The sequence below is a fragment of the Bombus terrestris genome, chromosome 2 (genome assembly GCF_910591885.1).
Source record: "Bombus terrestris chromosome 2, iyBomTerr1.2, whole genome shotgun sequence".
Taxonomy (NCBI): domain Eukaryota; kingdom Metazoa; phylum Arthropoda; class Insecta; order Hymenoptera; family Apidae; genus Bombus; species Bombus terrestris.
In genome coordinates, this window is record NC_063270.1 from 12,150,737 (window position 1) to 12,174,281 (window position 23,545).

General features: G+C 38.8%; 1 protein-coding gene across 9 annotated transcripts in view; it reads left to right on the top strand.

Moving 5' to 3' along the window:
* LOC100647530 (transient receptor potential-gamma protein) overlaps nt 1-23,545 on the top strand; it is a 100,584-nt gene that overhangs the window by 39,451 nt on the left and 37,588 nt on the right. For all 9 annotated transcript variants that reach the window (XM_048412489.1, XM_048412496.1, XM_020867224.2 and 6 more), the window contains one exon: nt 149-191. Coding sequence is in view for 4 of the 9 variants with exons in the window: in XM_048412455.1 (XP_048268412.1) it covers nt 149-191 (43 nt within the window). In the remaining 5 variants the exon portion in view is untranslated. The remainder of the gene's footprint in view (nt 1-148; nt 192-23,545) is intronic.

The window sequence follows — 23,545 nt, forward strand, 5'->3', positions numbered from 1 at the left end:
AAAAAGGTTGCTGCGCAGCCAATCACGCGTTGATGTGATTTCTATCGCGGAGAAACGAGATGGGGAAGGTGTTTTTGCTCGTGGCGATTCACACGAATCGTTTGATACGATCGTCGATGTTTAACCCCCGTTGTTCTTTCTGTTTCAGTTTTCCACCGAGGGAAATCATGACAGGAACATACCGACGATCGGTGAGTACGCACAGTACATCAGATCCTTTTCACACGTTGCACGCATTAGTTGTTGTTTACCGGGCCTCCCTACAACGTTCTATATACGTTTCGCGTTATACGGTTCCCAAAGCGGAAAAAGTAAACTGGATTATTTCTTGAAGTAACACGATTAATTCCATATAGAAATAAGTATCATGGAATATGCGAAGTCTTCCATATCGTACAATTATAATTAATAATTACAGTAAGTTACTGTCGTAAGCGAGTAACACGAACACACAACGATAGAAAACTATTATAACGTAACACGACATTCAGTTTGGAAATATACGCTTAAGACGAAGTACACCGAATGCATATTTTCCAAACGATTGAAAAGGGTATACGTTTGCACGTTAAATGTGAGTGAGGCCTGGGACAATGTACTGGAGGCAAACGCAGCAAAAAGTGACAAACACCGCTCTTGACATATTTGGCATTCTTCGGCTTTCAGACGTGTTATTAGTACACTGCGTTTCGTTTCGACGTTTCCTGTTCACCTCTTCGGAGTAGGTTCGAAATAGCCCATTTTTAACGAAACGTAACGCACTAGTAACACGATTCACATCCGAGAAGTCACAAATGCGTCGCCTAATTATTATCAAGGTGTAAAATCTACAATACCGTTCTTGTTTGTTTATCTCGCAACAATATGCTTCTGCATAAAGTCCGTTTAAGTGATTCTTAAATCGCATTATACGCCGATCGGAGTATGAATTTTCCCATCGCCTTATACGACGCCATATTACACTTATCTCGGTCTTTCGCATACGTATCCTTACTGTAACACTTCTCGACTTCTCGACAGCACAGGGCACGGTGGTTTCCTCGTGGACTTTGTTTCACGTTGCATGTTCGGTGGCCGCGTTGCATTGATTTTTCCCTTAGTTCGTACACCCTCAGCGATCCCTAGTAAATTCGCACGATGCACTCGGGGAACGCCCACTAGCGCGAGGCTGCAGTGTGATGTCGACCGTGCAAACGTTTTATCGTCCGAAGGAGTTCGAACACGCGCTTATATGCATAGGCGAGTCTCCTGGAGCGTTGGCTCGATTCTGTTCGTGTGTCCATAAATTATAACGATCGACGGAGGACCGAGGTAAAAAATCGTGGCACGTTCATCCTCTCGTGTTACATTTACATTTGCATCTGGGACCCGTTGTATGGTTCCCACCATTTGGCTAAATTATCGTTGGAAATTGGGTGTGCGAACGAGGACGCTAAGAAGTCGACGCGAATTACCTGTCGGCACGAACGATCGTCTGAAAATATTATCAGAATATTTCGACCGGTGCTGTTTCGCCGATTCAGTTTCCTCCGACGGGTAATCTCGATCGACTTGGACGTCGACGTGGCGAAGAGCGGGAAAAATGATTAATGAAAACCAGCCTTTCAGATGCAACGTTGCAACGATTCGAAAACCTTCCACGAACTAGCCCTTATCTCCGGAAGCCAGGTCATTGCCTGAGGTCACGCAGCTTTCGAATTTTCGACCGATGAATCGCGTACTCTGGCAATTTCGTCCCGTTATCGTACGAACCTATTCATTTACTCAGGACGCGCGAGGTAAATCTTCGAGCGAGCATAGAGCAACCAACACTTTTTAACCGAAATCTAGTTCTCTCGTAAAACAGTCATAGAAATTAACAATAGAATCTCCCACTGTATTCCATTTTGAATTCTCTTACTTATGCGGTACAAGCGGAACTGATGAGAATCGCTTAAATGTTTGGAATATCCCTCTACTATTTACCTAACCTGCCGTTTCATCTTTCCCTCTCTTTATCTCTTTCTCTCTCTCAGCGTTACGTTTAAATACAATTTCAACGCACCTCTGAAGACACTGAACGTAGCGTGTGGCTATGTATCGGGGGCAAAGATTAGAGAGACTCGAGGAGAACATCGAGGTTGGAACCACGTCGGAAGAGACATGAATATTTGGAAGTTTGTGCGAGAATTCACGGAGCACGGCATCGTATGAATTTTCAACAGTGAAAAACATTGCATATTCGATTAGAGACGGGGTAGATCGATAGGTTGGCACAACGCGGCCGGCACAGTCACGCCGTGTGTATTTGATACACGCCGTTGATCAGAATGAACGATCGTTTCGACAAGAGAAATGGTCGCAACGTCTTATGATAATATTTACGGCGCAGTATACAACATATGGAATGGTCGATTTTGAGCCCGGTTTAAAGAATGCTTGCCCAGGAAATATTTCGACAGGATGATTCCTCTGTCTGTGAAAATAATCGTGCATATTCTTTTTAAACGAACCGGCCACGGTGTTCATCTATTATTAAACGTTATTTATTAGAGGATGCAAACCATTTTATGTCAACGAAACAACGTTTTAATTGTTTGCCGCAGAATTTAACGACAATCGCTTTATCCCTCGCCACGCCCACGCTATTCTCACATCATTTGTTTTCTATCTGCGCGTAGCTCCGAGCGTCGATACGATTTTCCCAACGTCGCCATATAAAAGAAAAAGCAGAACGTGAGGGATATACGGTGACTCGGTTGTAGACACCTTTTACGAATATACTATCTGTGCTATACGAGACTCGATTGTCACGATCGTATTGGTAAGGTTTCAAACGAATTCTTATGCAAGTTCAGTGAAAACCAGAGATATACTCGTCGAGACAAACAATATTTTAACGAATTTAACATCACGAACGTAATATCATTAAAAGCAGTATTTGGGAAATTTTGTTTCAATTAAACTCGTGTCAAGCTTTTAAACTAGATATAAAAACAATTTCAGTAATGTAATATTATTCGATCGACAATATACCGAAACATGTAAATACGATTCACTATCTTCTCTTCCTTTAGTCTTCATATATTAGGTTGTCCGAAAAATGTCTTTCTTTCGTAAACGTGTTTTTTTACAACAATGCACCTTCATAAAAACGTGAAACCAAGTCTGTGAAATGTCGCGGTATTTATCTCAAGAGAACAAACTGGGTCGTACGTAATTCGACAAAATAATATAAAACAAAAACGCTGTGTGTCTATTAATTCCTCATAAAACGAAAGGAACTTTTCGGACAACCAACTTCGTCGGATCGTTTTAGATTTTTATCAACATAATCACGACAGCCTCGTTACAATGTTAACAAAATGTCACGGTGTTTTATATAGCACGCACTATGTACACATAAACGTATTCTATAATAAGTGTCCAAATGGTTTCGTGAGCCGGTGTATCTATAGTTGGAACGTTCGATGTTACTTGGGGCAGTCCGAAACTTTACCAGGGACGGTAACTGAAAAAAGAAACGGGGACAAAGGAAGAAGGTTCAACGATGACAAAGCACGAAGAAGAGTATCCTGAACGCGAAGTTTCGTCGGTGATTTAATTTGGTCGCAGCAGAACGTCGGAAACTGAAATGCAACGGGAAAAAAGAAGGATATAATCTAGTTGGTTTCCGGGGAATTTCGTTGGCCTGTTAGTAGCCAATACCGAGCTACTTCCTCGGGGACTTCGATCACCGAGGGCTGGTTAGCGTTACGAACGACGGAAGACGTTTAAGGGTGTTGAACTCTAGAAAATATACAAAAACGAAGAACATTGGGGCGCTGGGTTTCAAAACAGTGTTGCTCGAAGACACGGTTAGGTCACCTACAGCGCAGAGGATACAGATTCATGGAAAAGCATTGCGTAACTTGTTTATTTATGCATTCGTCTCTTGCGAGCTTGCCGCTCGATAGAAATAATCGGTTGGTAGACAGTCGACGGTTGTTTTCAAAGAATTTCGGCTTTTTGCTTCGCAGGATTCTGTTCCAGTCTAAAGTACAAAACATGTTCTTTCATATTGCTACTTAACTCAATAGAAGTATGTTGAGTAGATCATACGTTTTTTGGGGATTTAGAATAACTTACGATTCTGCCTGTCACCGTGTGCTTACCTTGTTCTTTGCAACATTTCACAGTCTGACAAGAACAATCAGTAATTATAGATCGCGTATCTATTGTATACGTTTTTGTATAACTGAAATGGAAACAGCATACTTAGCATATAGTGTCGTGAAATATTCAGAATGCTAATAGCGTGATGGTCATTGCAGAAAAAATACGTAACATTATCAAGGAACAAGCGTTTGAGTACCAATGACAAAAATTCAGTAACAATCGTGCACAGGATTTTATTCGAATATCTTTTTTACGAAGACAAATTCTTTTTGCATCAAGAATTAATTGCAAAAAAATGGGAGCAAATGATAATATATCTAATAATGTAGGATAAACGAAATTATTCTGCGACTTTTTCGAAAGACGAATTAAGTGTACGAATAGATTCTGAAAATATTTTATTCAGAAGAAACAAGTTGGAATAAAATTTCGAATATTCGTAGTAATCGTTCTAATTCGAAGATCAAATCACTGTGAGCTATAAAAATACGTGCGAAACCGTGCCGGGTTTCGCAAGTCGCAACTTGGAATCAGAAAACATGTACCTCGGAATTTGACGGCTGCGATCAATTAGAAAACGTAGAAGAGGGTTTTAATCCGTTGATTACTCGATTATCGATTTCTAGCTCATGGTTGTATTTCGAATTCCATGCTCGCAATTCCAGCAGTTCGCTTCGACAAACTTTCGCGACCAGCCTTACGGTAAACGAAATTGTGTAGACGTACCGAAGAATATATCAGGCAAACGTAACGCGCGAACGAACGCGGCAGCACGACGGATCGATCTTGCGCAAACGGAATTCGAAATTCCCAACGCAGCTGCCTTTCGAAATACGATAAGATCGCGAAGCATTCTTTGGATAAATAAATTGAGAGTTAAAGCGGATAAGAATGCCTGTATATTTAGTTGAAATTTCCTATAAATCGTCGCTATATGTTTCCGATGCTCACAAAAATATCTCGAACATTTGTAGAAACCTTCTACGATATAGACACGACACGCGCAATTATATTTATATGAAAAAATGAAATTTTTCTATGATGCGCGTACAAATATAATATCTTCGCGAAATATTGTATACTGGATGGTTCATTTGGTAAATTAATGGCTCGCGAAATACATATATATAGGAGAATGTCAGTGAAACGGAACAGTGGGCTAGCGTGCAGCCTAATTTGCTGCTAACGGACGCCATCGATTTTGTTAAACTACCGTTTCGAGGGAAATAAACCGTAATTGCTAACGTATCTAAATATACTGCTGTCGATTACTTCATTATCTCGTTGCAAAATATTGAAACGAACGAAATTGGATGAAAAAACACGATGACATGATCGATCACCGCGATAGATCATCTGAGTAGCCTGGTACAATACACAGATAATGAAATTGGTAATCGTAAGTCGCACAACAGCTGCAAACCTACCCATAGGCTTATTAGTTAATTGCCGAATGATTATCACTTCGCGAGCCACGTAATGGCGTTGCCGCTCGATTAATCCTAATTAACGGTAACAGCTTGCGTGGGATAGTCTGACCATGTTTCTCTTGCCTTGCCGTGAAATAATCCCAAGGTTTTAATTGCACGCGAAGCGAGTCGCGCGTTCGGTGAAAACACTGTTCCAACGAATTATACATCTTCGACTAAAAGAGAGAGAGAAAGAGAGAGAGAGAAAGAGCTCCTTTTTTCTACCTACCATATTGCTGGTCCTGGTATTCTCGTCTACCGTCGCATCTAGGCGGAGAGTGTGCAGATTTTTAGCGATGCGTCGCGGAACGTGACGACTCGGTTAACCAAATTCACCGCAGCATCTAATTAAACTTTCAACTTAAGTGGTTGGAATTCCGCCAGTTACTTTACTTCTAGCAACGTTGCGAGACGCGTATGCGTGAATTGTCAGTGAATTTCGAATTCGCAAAGCGATTCGATCAATAGCAGGAAATGAAAGCTTAATACTTGTCGACGAAAGTCATAGATTTACGTCAAAGCGAGAACGAAACGCGTTAATTATTTCAATCCTATAGCCAACATTGTGTGGCGTGTGTTACTCAATCATCAAATTGTGATCAATCACAACAAGCAGAAGCTTAATATTTACCGAGGAAAATCACCGGTTCTATCGTCAAAGCGAGAAAGAGACGCGACTATGTAAATGTAATTAAAACCACTTTACGGACCTTCGTTAGCAAGAAGTTGCTTAAAAAAATCACTGTTTCTTTGGCCCATCCTCGTGTACTAGAACACGATCGTGTTGGAGCATCCGGAAACGTGACGTCGCACCCGGAAAGCTCCAAAGTTCGTATTTTAATTCGAAGTTTTCGTAGTCAGCTTTTAAATCGTTTTGTCCTACGACCTGTTTAAATACCCGGGCATCGTCCAAGCGGTAACTTTTTCCGCGAAAAATCGGTTTTTCGTGAAATCAAATTGCGAACTGTGCCACTGTTTGCGCGTGATTAAGAAAGAATTTAAGATTTTTAAATGGCAAAAATCAATTTAGTTGGCCAATGACGAGTTGCTGTTAGTTTTATCTGTATATAGTATTCTAGTCATAATTATTCGAAAGATACACTTTTTATTTATTGAAGCAAGGTTTAAGTCGGTTAATCTTCGACGTCCTTAAATTCAAGTTTGAACTTTACATGGAATGTTAGAGATCGGTGTAGACGATAAAAGGCCATTAACTTGCAATAAAATAACGAAGAAATGAAGAAAGATCGTGTACTTTAGATCCAACAGGAGAAGATATCAGAAGCAAGAAAATGCACAGCGAGAAGAGAATTATGATATAAAAATGAATAAAGTAAATACCAAAATGACTTTCGCAAATACATATACGCACGCTATCGAATTCCGATAATTCCAAAAAATACCGATAGTGGCTGCAAATTAACTTCATGATAATAAATCATATTCTCATACAAAACTGTGCTTGTTGAGCTGTCAATGTACACAATGTATTTTATTGTTTAGCACTCCAGTAATAAGACAAATAGTCTTTTCGAGTTTTATGTCTTTTGTTTTTTCAGATAAAAATAATTTATAACTAAATTTGACGATTTACAAATTAAATAAGGAATTTTCCCTGTTGTTGGCACATACGATTCTTCGTTGCAACAATGAATACTGATATGATTGTGACTAGAAATCATCAATTCTTGTTATCGCTATGAACGATTCTGTATGATTTATGAACGTATATAATCTACGTAAAAGACAAATACGCTAATGATGGTTACTAATGATGGCAAACGTTTCGCAAACACAATCGGTTTATAACATCGTTGTCGTCGCGATTTTTCTTTCACACAAAGGTAGCTCGAATTTCAAAAAGGTATCTCTGCGGTCGACATAGCGATATATCGTTTTCTCTATTTTTCTCTCGTCCATTTTTGGCCGCGTTGGAAGATGAAGAGATACGTAAAAGTTTTAGTTTCTCTGTAGTTTCCGAGCAAACAGTACCGAGCTACACGCGATCTACAACCAAAGCTCTTAGGAATTTCCGTAATTGAAGCAAGTGCCTGCAATTTCTAATAATACAATGTACGCATAACCATTTCTCGTAATAGTGAGTTAGTTAGTCCGTTGTTGATTCCCTGATGAGTTACAAAACTTTTGTTTCTCACCTTTTACCCTTTCGTTCTTTTATTACGACCTAATATAATAATAAACCGATATATAATTTAATTTGTTCCTTAGCGTAACAATAACGAACTGACACTGTAAATGAACATCGATATTACAATATATACATAACAATAATATTTTATAACGATATAACAGAAATATCTCGCAAACTATCATATTCTTCATTCAATGTGTAATTATTATACCTATTACAAACAAGCGATTAAAACATAAAGAGTTTCTCAGTTAACGAAATAGTTGTGTAAGCCTTGACAATTACAAGCACCATTCTTCTTATTACACATTGGCCTTTTCATCGTTCTAAATAATAAAATCGTTGCATTTCGATTTATTCGTGATTATGCAATCGAAGTCGATCTTGTCAGAAATAATCAAATACCCTGGTATTTTCGAGCAATAATATATCCATTTCGTGTAATATGATATATTGTAATATAACCTACTATAATGTAATATGCAAATTATTGAATTAATGTCGAGTGACTTTGAATTTGGAGCAATAACATACAACGCGGTGGACATCTTGACGCGACGTCGAACGATTTCGTCGCGCTTGCTCGTGCCAAATCGGAAATAATAACGATTAATCGGGGTCGTTCTCCAGGCAGGTGAAATATGCGAGCACGAAGGTCTCCGCTTCGTTGACGTGGAATATATATCCCGAGGGAATTATGCTTCGAGAACGTCTGCAATTACTATGCCGTGCGAAACATCGCAGCAACTGAGAACGACCGACAGCAGAAAATTCGTGATGCGGTTTGAGCTGAAATTCGGTTTAGTTCGTCGCTTTAACAGCGAAAGAAGTAGCTGAAATTCCGTTACATTAAATTGAGTTCTGGGAAATGTTCACAACGGAAAAATCTGCCGCGCTACTCTATAAATTTTTATCAAACATCGAACGACACTTTTTAGAAGCGGCAGGAGGGATTGGATTAAATCTTTATTTTCGTGATGTTGATGGATACGCGAATTTTTTAGTCTCGTATTCTTGAATGACTTTGCTGTCTACTTTCACGTAAATCGATAGTATCGATACAGTGTAATATCTCTAGTAACGATACGATATATATAATCCATAAAATCAATACTAAAGGAACTTCGTTATTAACGTAGGATAAACTGATTGCATAAAATTAATTTTGTTGCTAGTAAAAAATGATCCACCATTGAAAAATACGATTTTGCTTTTGAAACTTTCTCCGAGTATTGGTTTTCCTCCAGACATAACTCATTTAAAATAATATGCGATGTTTCCTTAAACGTATTACACGCGTAATGCGATATATTTATCATTGAAATAACATATAACACTTTGTAAAAATATTCATTGAACAAAGTGTGAACACGACCGCAAGATTACAGCTGCAGCTTAAATTTACGTAATCGTGTCAATCGATAGTTGAACGTTCATTTTTTAATTGTGCATCGAGATTTAATTTTCGATCATTTTTATAGTAATCTTGTAGCATTCCTTTTGTCCATAGGAAATTTGTAATATATTTAATCTTGGTATCTTTTAACGTTGCTACAGTAACAAATTGTGGTAAAAATTCCAACAACAATATTTCTTATATATTATTTGTTACATGATCGATATAGTAGCAACAATAGTTAAAAATCTATGAATCCTAAAATCACGGTAATCGAAGAAAGGAGTGTTGAGAAATATCCGTATTCGGAAAATCTCCTCGATTCTGTTATTTTTATATATGAACACAGAGAGCAACTGGAAAGACAGTCGGGGCACGAGTCACGTTCGTTTTATTTTCTCTATCCTTCGGACGTGACAACCACACCGAAGAGGAAAAACAGATACATACAGATCAAAGATATGGGTAAAAACGTTTTTCCTCCGTTCGCTTTTCGCTTCGAATCGATAAGCCACCTGATAGATTGAACCGTAAATTAAACGCAAAACGGGAGAGGAACCAGGCGAATCGAAGCAAACGCGATGATAATTGACCGTTCTATTGCCAGGGTCGCGCTCTCGCACGTTTAATTAGAAAAGTTTTGCCTGATTGCGAGAGACTAACCAAGGGATCATAAAAGCGATTAAAAATTCAGGTTGGCGAGAATTGTAAAACACGATCGACTTTAGAGATCGGTAAGAATGGTCGGCGTTCTATTAAATTTTCAACGATGCCATCAACTTGTTAGACAATCGTTGATTCAGTTAGTTAGAACATTTCTTTCTCAAGGTAATTACCAAACCCGTGAGAAACTTGAGCTTGTAGGTCTACAACTTTTTAGTTTACGAAACAAACTGTGTAATCAAAATTGTTCCGTCGCGTGAAACGGTCCGTGCGACGTCCTTCATTGTCTGACCGTTAAGGCCCAAGCATCACTAGACAGACCCTCAATAAACCTAAGGCCCCGCCATAAACCGAATCTTATTAGCTTGCAGGTAATTGAAATAGAATTGGAAAGTTCACTTCTGAAAACCGTCGAAAATAAGCTCAGAACACTTGCGCGTGTTTTATAAAAGAAATAGTCATCGGATAGCTGTTGGTATTTTTGAACTAATTATGCAGATACGTATGATTATGGTTTTATTCTGTAGACTCTCACACGGAATTTCCAAATATTCGCTTAATTTCCGAAAATTCTGATTGTTCGTTGCGAATTGCTGGTTTAACGGAATTTTACGATGGACAAATGATCGCCGCTTGTTAGAAATTCGGCACGTGGTGAATCGGGTTTTAATTGTAGAAACGTGACAGGGGCGGACTGGTGGCCAAACAGTTGCCAGATCACGCTATTCACTTTAGCAATGCTGGCATTTATGACGTTATAATTATAACGTAAACCGGACTGCGTGCTTTTGCAACCGAATAGAGCAGTTCTCGCGTGGTCATTAATTTTCAAACTCATTACGCCTTTTGACGATGGATTGTCTCGTTTAACCTGCTCCCCACAGTCATACAAATAATCGATTGAATTCCATTTAGCACCGGTGAAACTAACAATCCTAAACATTTAGATAGATATTTACGTAAAGATATTTACCAGAAGGTAATTCATCAGTTGTGTTATCTTCGCCCGGTAATATATGACGATGACGCGATAGTTTTGATAGCTTGGAATTAATGTTCGGTTGAATTAGGTAAGCACGATTCGTCCATTACACGAGATGTTACTTCGTGAATAGCCCACGTAATGCATTTTCCATTCGAGGACTGAATATACGAGATGAACGAACGATTCCACATACTCCGCCGATGGGAATCGTGCACCGAGCCGCTAATTGAACGAATAATTTCGTAACGCAGACGACGATTAATGGAAGGACCGTGTAACACAAAAGGTTAGAGCGCGACGAGACGCGGCCAAGTGGAAACAGACGGTGACGCGTCAGACATGGGAACCGAACGAGACAAACAGAAAGGAAGTTATCGAATTCCTAAAAGTTTGTTTCTTCTCTACGTGAACTGTTGTTTCGTTGCTGGCGCACCGGGGCTGCTTGTAAATGAACGTTAAACAAACTGTTCTTGGGGAAGAGAAACCGTGTGAAAGCAGCTTCGTTGAAGAATAACAGCGCGCAGTAGAAACGAATAGCTTGTAGTCAGACGAGCTTCCAAGCATTAACGCGAAATACCAAAACGCACGGCGAAAAAGCGTATTCAAAGGCATAAAGATTCAATCGCTACATTCCTCTCGCTTTTCTCAGAATAAACTTTCCTATTCGAATCGATCAGATTTTCCTGCAACGACCTTTGTCCTTTTTCTCCAAAGTACGAAAGCTGCTTATAATCTTTCCTTTTGCGAGAATGAGAGCCAAAGATTAAACAGCGAAGACTGTGTCTCTGGGGATAACCAGGGTCAGACGAAATAACGCCCTACTGTGTTAAACTTGATGAATACCTTTTGCGTGTCGACGGAGCAGGTTACAAAGGGCGTTTCACGACATTGGCTCTTTGCCAGGGCATAATCGTGCATCTACGGCCACCAACATGCCACCAATGCTACCAAGCAGAGTGCTTCGATGACGTGTATATACTTTTTCTCCGATATTCGTTGAGTGCATATATTAAAAATAGAACGGAGGAAAGCGTAAACTCTAGTGAGCTAGTGAATCAGTACAACTGGACAGTAGGAAGGAAGGGAATTGCGATGCGACAGGATGCAGCGGACTAATCGATGCGAGGGCATTTCCTAGGTCACCGGTTGTGATAACGTGCTCGTACAGGCTAAACCTACGCGCGTTTCAAACGTGTCTCCGCATCAATCGTCTCGATGATAAGTAGCCCCGAAATTTCCGCCGCTATACGCTATTCAAGCTTAATATACGATTCATCGATTACCTTTGAGACTGATATTGCCTGTGAAACATCAAATGAAGGATTTCCCTGAATCAGGAAAACGTCTGTCTGTCCTTTGTCACCGTGCGTTACGAAGGCGTTGCCGATCGAAGTAGAGTTTCGGAGTTTAGCACCGCCACGGTTTTCGAACTTGTACGTCCAAATTTCGCCGCTGTTTCAACAAAAAACAATATGCAATCGAGACAAGAAATCGTGTACATTATTTGATCGTAGGAAACTTATCAAGATGTAAAACAATTTAAATTTTCATCAGTACTGTAGTGAAACACGGCTGTCATGGTTGTATCGATAAAATTTAATGGCTATCTGGAAATGTATATAGAAGCTACGCAGCAAGCTTAAACATAATCCTACTTTAAATTTGGCGAAGATATTTATTTTCACGGTAACCCAGAACTCATAGACAAACGTATATTAACTCGGTCGAAAAATTGCCCCTCTTTTCACAAACCTTGACTATGTACGCAAGCCACCGTGTTCTAATCCAATTAGTGTACATTCCGAGTCTTTTATCACGTCCATCTGCGTTTATCCGAAAGGTGTACACGGCTTGGAGCGTCAGCCCGTATGATAAGCGGTTTCCCCAAGTCACGTCTTATTCGTGTCCGGTCTGGAAAATTATAGTGGTTTCTGTATGAGTATATATATATATGTATGTTTACAAGCGTAACACGCAGTGGGACGCAGAACAGAGTTCCCCTTTAAATCTGTCCTCTGCTCAAGTTGCTAATTTTCAAAATGAAGCTGGCTACAGGAATCGTGGGAAGATCCTTGGCGGATGTGATGCTGGGTAGGTCACGTACTAAGCTAACTAAGAACGAAGCAGAATGGTTCGTGAATGGATAGACGTTAATTCGAACACAGGATCCGATCATTAGAGAGAGAAATGGTAACACTTGGCAAGACGAGGTTGGCTATGGTAATGCCTGGTGAATCTGGGTCAATCAGTTGATCGTCTTTAGTTAAGGGGATACGAAATAGTGCAATTAGGCTTACCTCCCTTGCAATTAGGCTTACGTCACGCGGATGTCGAATCACGTCTGCCGACAGGATTTTCGTGGCACTCCGCTGCCGGCAGCAGGGAGAAGTTAATTTGCTACGAGCGAAGTATAGCGCTGTATTTCGCTTTATTCGTACTCGAAAACAAAGAAAATGCAAGAAGGAAAGCGAAGAAAGAGGATGCAGAATTCTTTCAGTTCAACCGCGGTACAGTGGGTTTGTTGATTTAATTGTTTGACGTTGTTGAAAACGCGTGAACGACCACCTCTTTACTCGAAGCGAGAACCAGGAAAAAGAGAAGAAGCTTTCTTCCCTCTGTGGCGATATAAAAATTTCAAGCGTTCCAGACGATCTGTTAACGAACCGCGTGGAAACGAGGGATTTGTACGCGTTGGGATTTTCAATCCCAATGCTCCCTTTCTTTCTTCCCCAATATTTACACTCGTTTCAACACAGCGAATGAAACGGAACGATGATATTATGTATTCGTCGTAGCTGATTTTCATTTTTCAAGAAGAGACGAACATTCGGTTTCCTAACCTCGGTGACTGCATCCCATTCAGGATAGAACGAATTTTCTCGTCGACTCGGTTCGAGCGAAATTTATAGCTCCGGACGTGAATCATCATCGACTGAGAAACGCGGCTCTACATTGGCATGCGTAACTTTAGCAACTGATCGTATTTCGCTCGTCACTCTCAACTACCTGGAATCAAACATCGCTTCGACTCTGCCGCAAACCCGTTGATCTCGATTTCTGCAAGTGGCAGCCGGGTAAAACCGAAAAAATTACTTTTCCGGTTGGTATCCTCTGTCATTTGTTATCGGCCACTGTTTACCATTTTAAATCAGATCCCTGTATCCATGGATATGAACGGCCGATGTCCTGTGGAACTATTGGACGCGATAATCTACGGTGACATGATAAGTCGCGGAATATCAACCTCCAGAGCCAATGAATTTTCTGCTTATCTCGGCGCAAACGGCGCAGCGTGAGAGATTAAACGCCGTTAAAAGGAATTCAATTAATCTCACGACAATAATGTTCGTTAAAGAAGAATCCAAAATGAGATTTTGCTTTACGTTGCTAGGCAGTAGTAAATTCGGTTGTTATGTTCCGTGTAACGACACTTTATGAAAATTGCTTCGCGGAAACGCACGCTGGATTAAATTTGTAATTTCCACGTACCTCGCATTACGGTGAAAGTTTTGTTGATTCCTGTCTTTATTGCCATGAAACAATAGCTTCAGAGAGTTTATCTTTGAATACGCGTACAACTTTGTTTTTGGTCTCGTTAAAAACAAAAAGCTTTCTGCCACATTTCATTATTCAAAAGTATAGCTCTGAATAGGAAAAACAATTCAACGAGGTGAAATAGTAACGCGATAGAATTACGATATCAATAGGTGCCATCTTTGCCACCAGATTTCGATTCATATAAAAATTTCAGTACCGGACAATTATTATTAAATTATACGATCGATTTTACGTAGATCTTATATAACGACATAAATTCGTAATACGACTTATATCTACGTTTCTCTTCTCATCTTATCAACAGGAAACCTGATTAACTCTTTCATCGTTGACAAGTATAAATTATTAAGACTTGTAATCGTTACAACTGTTATCTATTATCTATTTCGAAATCACACGGAGAATACATATTGTGCAAAAGGTAAATAAAAAATACACAAAATCCACATAAAACGGCATTTTGTAAGTTTTACAATATAGCTATTACAGTACATCATCGTTTAAATAGTAGAAGGGCTAAACAACATGAAACACATTTTCTATCTAAAGTTGCAGAAAATAATTAAAAGACGAACGAAAATATCCGAAGAATAAACGAAAATAAAAGTCCTGGCGAACTACGAATATAACATATTACATAGATTGCAATATAATGGCTGCTAAAATTCTATTTCGATGTTGCTAAAATTCTCCTCTTAACAATTTTTACAATATCGCACTTCGTAAGCTTTTACTTTCGAAAACTGTTTATTTCAATGATATAACAATATCGCACCTTGATTGGAATCTTTTTGCGATCGTTGTAAATATTAAATCGATCAGAATGCAGTAGAAGCTATGAAGTATGGATTTGATTGTTATTTCTATGAAATTAGAAAAGGATGATACCTGTAGATACTTAGAGAAATTGATGGGTTCAAAATCTGGTTTCGTGGGTTCCGCGAGTTTATATCAATTTCCAGATGGAAGAGGATTAAGCTGGCATCTCTCTAGCAGGCTGGCACAGGAATTGGCGAAGTTTCTCGAAGATAATGGAGGCAGCTGGTGCAGCTCGTATTTCAGGCCTCTATCAGCGCCAGTCATCCATGCGTTCCGTATTTCAGAATGATTCTTCTGGTAACAAGTCAACGAATTTCGAGAAGCTTGTCACGCGTTTCGAAATTTTAATTGGTCGTTGACTAACTGAAAACGACTCCGCTTCTAGAGGATGTTCCCTCTAATTAATTAACTTGACCACGTGGAATCGAAACGGGCGAACGCAAACGCCTGAATGAATTTTCCACGAGCACGTGAAAGAGTCTCGCAATCAGCGCGTTGTTTCAAGAAGTATGAGGTGAAATGCACCTCGAAAGTAATAACGAGGCCTTTTCGCAATAACAATATCCTCTGAATCGATGTGATTAAACGTACAGCTGTTTGATAGCAGATTTTGGATTATTTCTGCTTAGAAACGTTTTTTAGGAAAATTTTATAAATATTCGTCAGATTAATTTGCAACTTTCGTAAGTTTACTTCACTTAAGAACGATAGAGTCTGATGAAATTAATCAGTTGCGTAAAATTGTTCGTCCTAACTTTGCCCGTTCTTATCAAGATGTTCTTAGCCTGTTAATCGGATCGATTCTTAATCGAGAGTTTCTATAATCATGGAATTAAAAGTTTATAAAGGCGACTATATTTCAGTTAAATTCAGATCTTGGCAATATTCGAGTAAAATATCTAGAAAATAATCATCTAAATGATATTTATCATCGTTACTTCTGATTATTCACTCTTATTACAGGTTAGTTAATTTGAGTAAATAAATTTCTCTTTGATTTATTCTATTTGGCTGTGAAATGAGATAATTCCTTATTTTATTTGGCATTCCGCATTTGAATAAATGTTTCCTGAAATAATTCTATTATGTCAACTTTATCAAATGCGTCAGGCATACAAATTTCCTCACAGCACAGCTCGCATATGCTTCATTCAAGAATAACCGAAGTTAAAATACTTTTGAGAGGAAATACCGTTAGAGTGCAAAATAATTTGGCTACATTGATTATGATTGAAACGTACGGAAAATACGGTAGTTAAAGTTGAGATTAATATTAAAATCTAAATTATTTGTTGCTCGATTTGAAAATTCATTATATTTTGATATTTCTTGATAATTTAATATTGGTTTTAATACTCGATGGTTTTGATATTTCAATCTAATTTATTTAAATTAATTTCATTTTAAAGTAGTTCAAGCGATTAATTATTTCAAATTAAATAGATATGACAGATAGAATTTAACGGTAGTGAAAAGACTCGTAAAGGAATAGAATATCTATGAATAAAAAATGTTTTACTCTCAAGAAGATGGCTATCTGCATAACGAGATAGCTCATCTTCTCCAGTTAACAGGTTAATCAAATTAAACTCGCGTTTTAGCTATATTTGCCTCGAACTATAACATCTCCCTTTACTTAAACGATCATTAATTAACCGGTCTTGTACCAATGTACCAATTGTCAGATGCAAAGAATTCGTTTCTAATCCCAGGACATGAACACCTAACTATCAGGTCTGTAAGTATGAAACCGGAATTTGCCTATAGATGGCCCTAGCTGATAATGTAGTTATCACTAAACTGCTAAGAAAATTCAGAAGTGGCAATTTTGACGCGAGGAACGAAGAACGTGGAAGACGACCGAAAAAGTTTCAAGACAGCGAATTACTGTTAAAACCTGGCGAAACCGTTAATACTGAGCGCTACCGACAACAAATGATCGATTTGAATCAAGCTTTGCGTGAAAAACGACCAGAATATCAAAAAAGGCAACACAAAGTAATTTTGCTTCATGATAATGCACCATCACATACAGCAAAACCGGTCAAGGAAACGATTGATGCGTTCAGTTAGGAAATACTTTCGCACGCAGCTTACTCACCAAACTTGGCTCCGTCCGATTACTATTTATTTGCATCGATGCTTCTCAACGTTTCACGAAAAACCGAAACGCCTTAAAGCGCAGAACACATCACATAACTTATGCATAAAATAACACGGCTGCACGCTTCTCAAAGAAATGCCTAATTATCAGGCGCAATTGTACAGCATTCACGAGAATGAGCCGTGTTTTCCAACCAACTAGCGTTTTCTACGTGACGATCAACGCTACGATTCTCAAGGGGAAAAGAATAGGATCGCGGATGATCGATCCATTTCCCACCGGATAAGATCATCTTACGAGTGGTGAAGCTTTCAGAAAGTGAAAAGACCACTATTGCTCGAGCCAAATATTGAGACGCTCTTGAAACGTTCCCGAACACGGAACCACGGTTAATGTTACGTATACTATCTCGAGAACGACAGCTTTTAACGTTCCAGATTTTCTAGTAAATCCATACGGCGGAAGAGATCGTTCTTTTGACGACGCGTTCTTTATGTTCTTTATTTACGAATGAACATTTTATTTCATCTACTACGAGCTGTGCTCCGATATACATACACAGGCTTGCTGTCAAAGAAATAATGCAAACGCAACGCAAAAACATTATCGTCTCTTCTGATCATCTATTTTCTTCCTCCCCTTTGTCCTCACTACTTCAATAATAATTGGACACGTATTGAATTTATACAGTGAACTCTCTATTTTTAAAACATTGGAACAATTACAATTTTTCTTCTATACTCGGCCAGGATCTTCAAAGTATCAGCGGCTATTTGCATCTTGTCAAATCCAAGGAGCGATATATGTGTTGTATTAAAATTTCCATGGCTATTGGAACAAATTCTTACGCAGTTACATAGTAAGCAATATATACGGTCGTTTCATCAGATTCTACGTTTCATTTTTATGGAATCAAATTTTTGCAGTCATAGGAAATACCGCTGTAAAATGGTGTGAATTTTAATATACTTGAACTTAATTAATTGATGTGTAAATGCCATAATAAGTACGATAATGAAAATAATTTCGAAACGGTGCATTTGTATAACGCGAAACGAACGCTCTTTCGTAGACTTTTCCAAACAGTTGTCCGGAAAAGATTCGGCAGCATGCAAAAACACAATTGTACGCGTGGATTAATAGTCAGGAAATTTTGTCATAATTCCATCCCTTTTCTTCTCGTTTCTCATTTTCCTTGGTCGAGGACACCGTGCTCTTGGAGTTTTGCGAGATAAAGAACCGTCCGGTGGTTCACACTAATCCTTTCGAGGCTTTGCAGCTGGGGAATTCCAGCTTCAGACGTGAAATTAATTTTCAGCGATGGAACAGAAGAAGCGTATGATCTGTTCTTTCTTTCGTCAGGCTGACCTGTGTACGTTCTAATTTCACGAATTACTCGTCGAATGTATGGCGCGGAAAATGAAACATTGATAATAAGCTTAATAATTGATAACGAAGAATAACGAAGATTCACGAACGATATAGATCGATCGAATTTCAAGCGACAACATATGTACGTCATAGAATAATTTGACGAGAAAAATCGACAATAATATGCTTAAATTTAATTTGTTTAATTTTTAAGTATGACGCATATAGGCACAGTGAATCCTCCTATGACACAGTTAATTCGTTCCGCGTTGTATCGACATCGTATTAAGCGAATGCAAAACAGCGTGATGCAAACGTTCACGCTGTATGAGGGTTTATCCGAGTCTATTAATGCCGTGGTATATGGAAGCGTGTAACAATTTTTCCACCGTGTTTTTATAGTACCGTGCTGCAATTTTCGAAACCGTGTTTTCGGAGTATCGTGTTATAAAAGGATTGAGTGTACTGTTTCGTTTCACCTTCTATATATAATAATGTCTCTTTCACTTTCACTATTCTGTATATTTGCGCATATTATGTACATTATACACAGTTTTGCCTTTTGAAATCTATGATATATATGTATAAACATCAGCAGTCTACTAATGAGCGTCTCGTTCGTCGTTGATTTTTTCTAATTTTCTCTAAACAATACTAACTTTAAAGAAGAAAAACAGAGCAAACCTCGAGAAGATTATGCAAAATCCAGAGCAAACGATATTTCCTGAAAAAAAAAAAATACTAGATATCGAGATAGTAAGAAAAAAAGAGAGAAGTAAAATAGTAAAAATAGTATTGAGAAAGAGCGTATCTCGATGTCAAGAGTGTATGGATTCCAACAATATAATAATAAACTCGCCCTAATGAAGAACATGATATATTTATTATAATCAAAGAAAACGAACGTCTCCTATGTTACAATTTAATAGTTTGCACGCACACGACATGCGTATATTCATAATATACGTACACGAGAATACCTTGTATTTCCCTTGACGCTTAAGCGGATTAAAAAAGCAAACAGATGGATGAAGTTGCCGAATCGAATATATAGAGCTTCGGGATTTTTTATCGAAGCGATCGTTTTTGTTCGCATTCTTTCTCGCCAATGAGACTGGATATTGGAAGATGCGAAGAATCAGTGGAAGGAAATAGTCGGAAAACTGTCTCGCGAAGCTGTTCCTTCCCGTAAATCGAAATTCACCGTGACAATAACGTGATACGTAGCGTAATGGTTTTGCGGTTGAAGGACCAATGAGCCGATACGGAGAGAAAGAGAGACGCGTAGTGGTTCTCTGTCTCGCGAGAATTATTAGAGACTAAGTGAAATTTATCTGCGGTACAAGCCAATAGAAATTGTACCCTGATTGGAGCGCAACCAGCTATAAAAAAGAAAAGAAACGAGGCTAAAAGAGAATTAAAACGAAAGTCAATCGGAGCTTCCGCGGAGGTCTTTTAAAAATTAGATGCTCGTGCTCCTGACGTTTAGCGGGACATCGATATTTGACATGCGGCGGTGATTTGAAATTCGTCCACACGGGGATAATCGGTCAGCTTTTCGTCGATTACGTACCCATCATGTTTCCGTCGAACAGTGACCCATTTTTGGACATCGATGGGAACAAGGTAGGTGACCAAGCAACAGCAAAAAGTAAAGCAAAAACTACGCTGAATCTGTAACGAAATTAAATTAACTTCCAAACCTGATGATAGTGTGTTCTAGCAGTGCTCGGTAAAAACACAAAGCAATTGCGCTGTTCCCTTTGATATCCTACAACGGGCGTCCGATTAAAATGCAATTTACGACTAAAAGGTTGAAAAAAAAGAAAGAAAAAAAAAGACAAAATTCGGTGGTTATATCTTGTTGCGCGGGAAAGGACATTTTTTTCAGAGGACATAAAATGGGAAACGAAGAAACTGACAAGAAATGAATGCGTGGTATCAATACGCGGACACGTCGAATTTCCACCGATACGCTGTACAATAATCTACGCTATAAAGAAGCGAGATTTATCTTTCGGCGAGGTTCTAGCTTGCATTTGGGCAAACTTGGTGGAACATCGTGGTCCGCCGGAGAAAAAAAATTGTTTAAGATAAAAGTCACATGAATCACAAGCCGTTCCATGTACCGGAAATTCCGCGAAATGGAGCTTCTCCCGCGATAACTTGGACGTTTTAGCGGTGACACACAATGGGTCGACGATATTCCGGTTGACGAACAGTTTCTGAACTTTCACGGTCGCGTGCTTTTCAACGCGCGGAATTTCGAAACGGTGATTTTCTACAATATCGCGGGTACACAAAGTCGTGACAGCACTGGGATGTAAATCGAATACGTTTCAGCACTGTGACGAACACGATACGCGAGATAAATACCGGTGAACAAGCTCGAAAGAATTTGTTCCGGTTAATTGATCCATGAAAGTAAAAAGCATATTTGATATCGATAAGTTAATCGCACGATTGGCGAACTCAACGTTTGGAAAAGATTGGATTATTCACACAGCTTTCCTATCGGTACAATTAGGTTTCCTCTGCCTTTTATTCCTGCTAATCCGATTAGCGTATCTTTAGCTAAATGCTTGTAGAATTTCCCTTTCACCAGGAGAGGGTTTCCAATGTGTCGTTCTCCCTCTTTCCTGGCGATACACTCGTGCATTAAAATGTCTGTGCAGTATTCAAACACATCATACGCGTCATTTATACATAAATACCTTTAATGTAGGTAAATAATATTGCAATTAATTTTCCTTAAGAATTTAGAGACTTAAGAAAACTAAACATTTTTTAGACGATAGAAAATTATCAAAACCATAATTTTTATGCGTTCAGAGAACCAGCCTAAAGCACTGTGCCGTTTTTGAAACGTACAATATCGAGATTTCTCCGTTTTTATGCCAAGGAAAATCAATTTACTCGTTCGTCGACACACACGCCGCTTTCCAAATATGATTTATCCGCGAGTCATCGATTCTTCATTTGCCTCTCAAATAAGCCATTTTACTGCTTCGCATTTTTCCTCCTCAACGTTTCTTATTACATCTGTGGATTTACACGAGTTTCGTTCTCTTCTCGGCACTCCTTACGGATGAGAGACAAAGGAAATAGAAAATAAATTGGAGCTCGTTAAACCGATAAAATTTCTCGACTGTAATGCCAACTGTAAAAAGGATTCACGCGAGGGATTTTAGGGAAAAAAAAGAGATTTTGGCTAATATGCTTAGCTCGTTCGGGACGAACGGACGAAACGAGGGCGCAGCAGTGAATAAAAAGAGAAAAGAAAAGTACATCGTCCCAAAGGTTCGAAGCTGGCAGAATTTCAATTCTGGGCGGACATTTATTGACTAGTGACGAGCGCGAACGCGCGCCTCAAATTTGGCGATCCCACGCTCGTGACAATGGGAGAAACGATGAAATATATATCGTGTTCGTGCCATCTCCATGCGGAAAACTGTACAATATTTGTCACACATAAGTCACGATTATATTATATCGTGCTGTTAGGAAATGTTGAAGTTGGAGTTCCAAAAAAATTATTTTTATTGAAAAAGTCCTCATAGAGATTCAATATAAATTCTTGAATATACCGCGTTTCAAAGACCCGATCAGTTTCATTTTTTAAAGGATCATCTTCGCTTGAACGAGCACTTTTCGATGATTTGTGAGATCAATAATTACTAGATAATTAGAGACCACGGTACTTAAAACTTTTCACTTCTACACCTTTCCAACAAGTGTACCTACGAGACAAAACACAATCAAAAGAGCAAAGAAATTGATACGAAAAATACTAAAATTTCCCTTATAATTCTATATAAAAACGCTATTACTATCTATTAGGTCGTCCGTAAAGTTTCTTTCGTTTTATAAGAAAATAATGGATGCACAACATTTTTCGTTTTATATTATTTTATCGAATTACGTACGATCCATTTTCTTCTATCAAGATAAAGATCACAACGTTTGATATATTAGGTTTCATGTTTGTATAATGATGCATCGTTGTAAAAGACGTGCCTGTAAAAGAAAGAAAAATGATAAAATTGGAACAATCGTTCTACGTGTAATCTATGAAAAAAGGACATCAAAAGTGTCCAGGTATTTCGGTTATCAGACGAGCGTGAATATTTTGATTGCCAATGCGAGAGTTAAGCTGGAAAAAGAATGAAACGAAAGGCCGCGAAAAGCCTGGATTTCCGAATCGTCCAACGTAGACCGAGGATTTTCCGCGCATTATTTATGTATAATTTCGAGCGTCTCCGCAGGATCAGGATTTCATTACGATATATCATCAGCTTATACACGTCGGAGAAGAACGTCCAGTTGACGTTCGCGGACCGTAATCCGTCAACAGCAATTCGTATTCAAATAACACGGCGCACGTACGCGTGCGTGCACCCAGGTACACGCGAGCGCTTCGCAAAAATCGTTGAGAGCCAGAGGATAATTCGCATTAATGATTTTTTGCATGACGCGCGACCATTTTATTTTCCCACGGAACGACAAAAAAATGTCAGACATTTGAACGCGCGTGCAGTCTTCCGTTTTCCGGGAATTTCATTTCCATGCAGATTTCACGGGAATTAAATATTCTCCTTTATCACAGTGATAATAAAGCGTCGCGTCTATTTCCTTGGCTACGAGCTAACGTCGGTTCTGCCCAAATGCATTGCGTTTATTTTATCGATGCTCGTTATCACGGACTAATCTCAGTTCTGAAAATTCTATAGAATTAACAGCGCGAAACCATCGATTGCCTGTATAATTCAATGGATAGAACGTAGTTTTATACGCAAACCAGTTATCCATCAATTAACTTGTTTTTAACCCGCCACTCTGACACTTTAACGTCCAAAACTAATTGCGAACTATAATATTATAAAAGCTATAG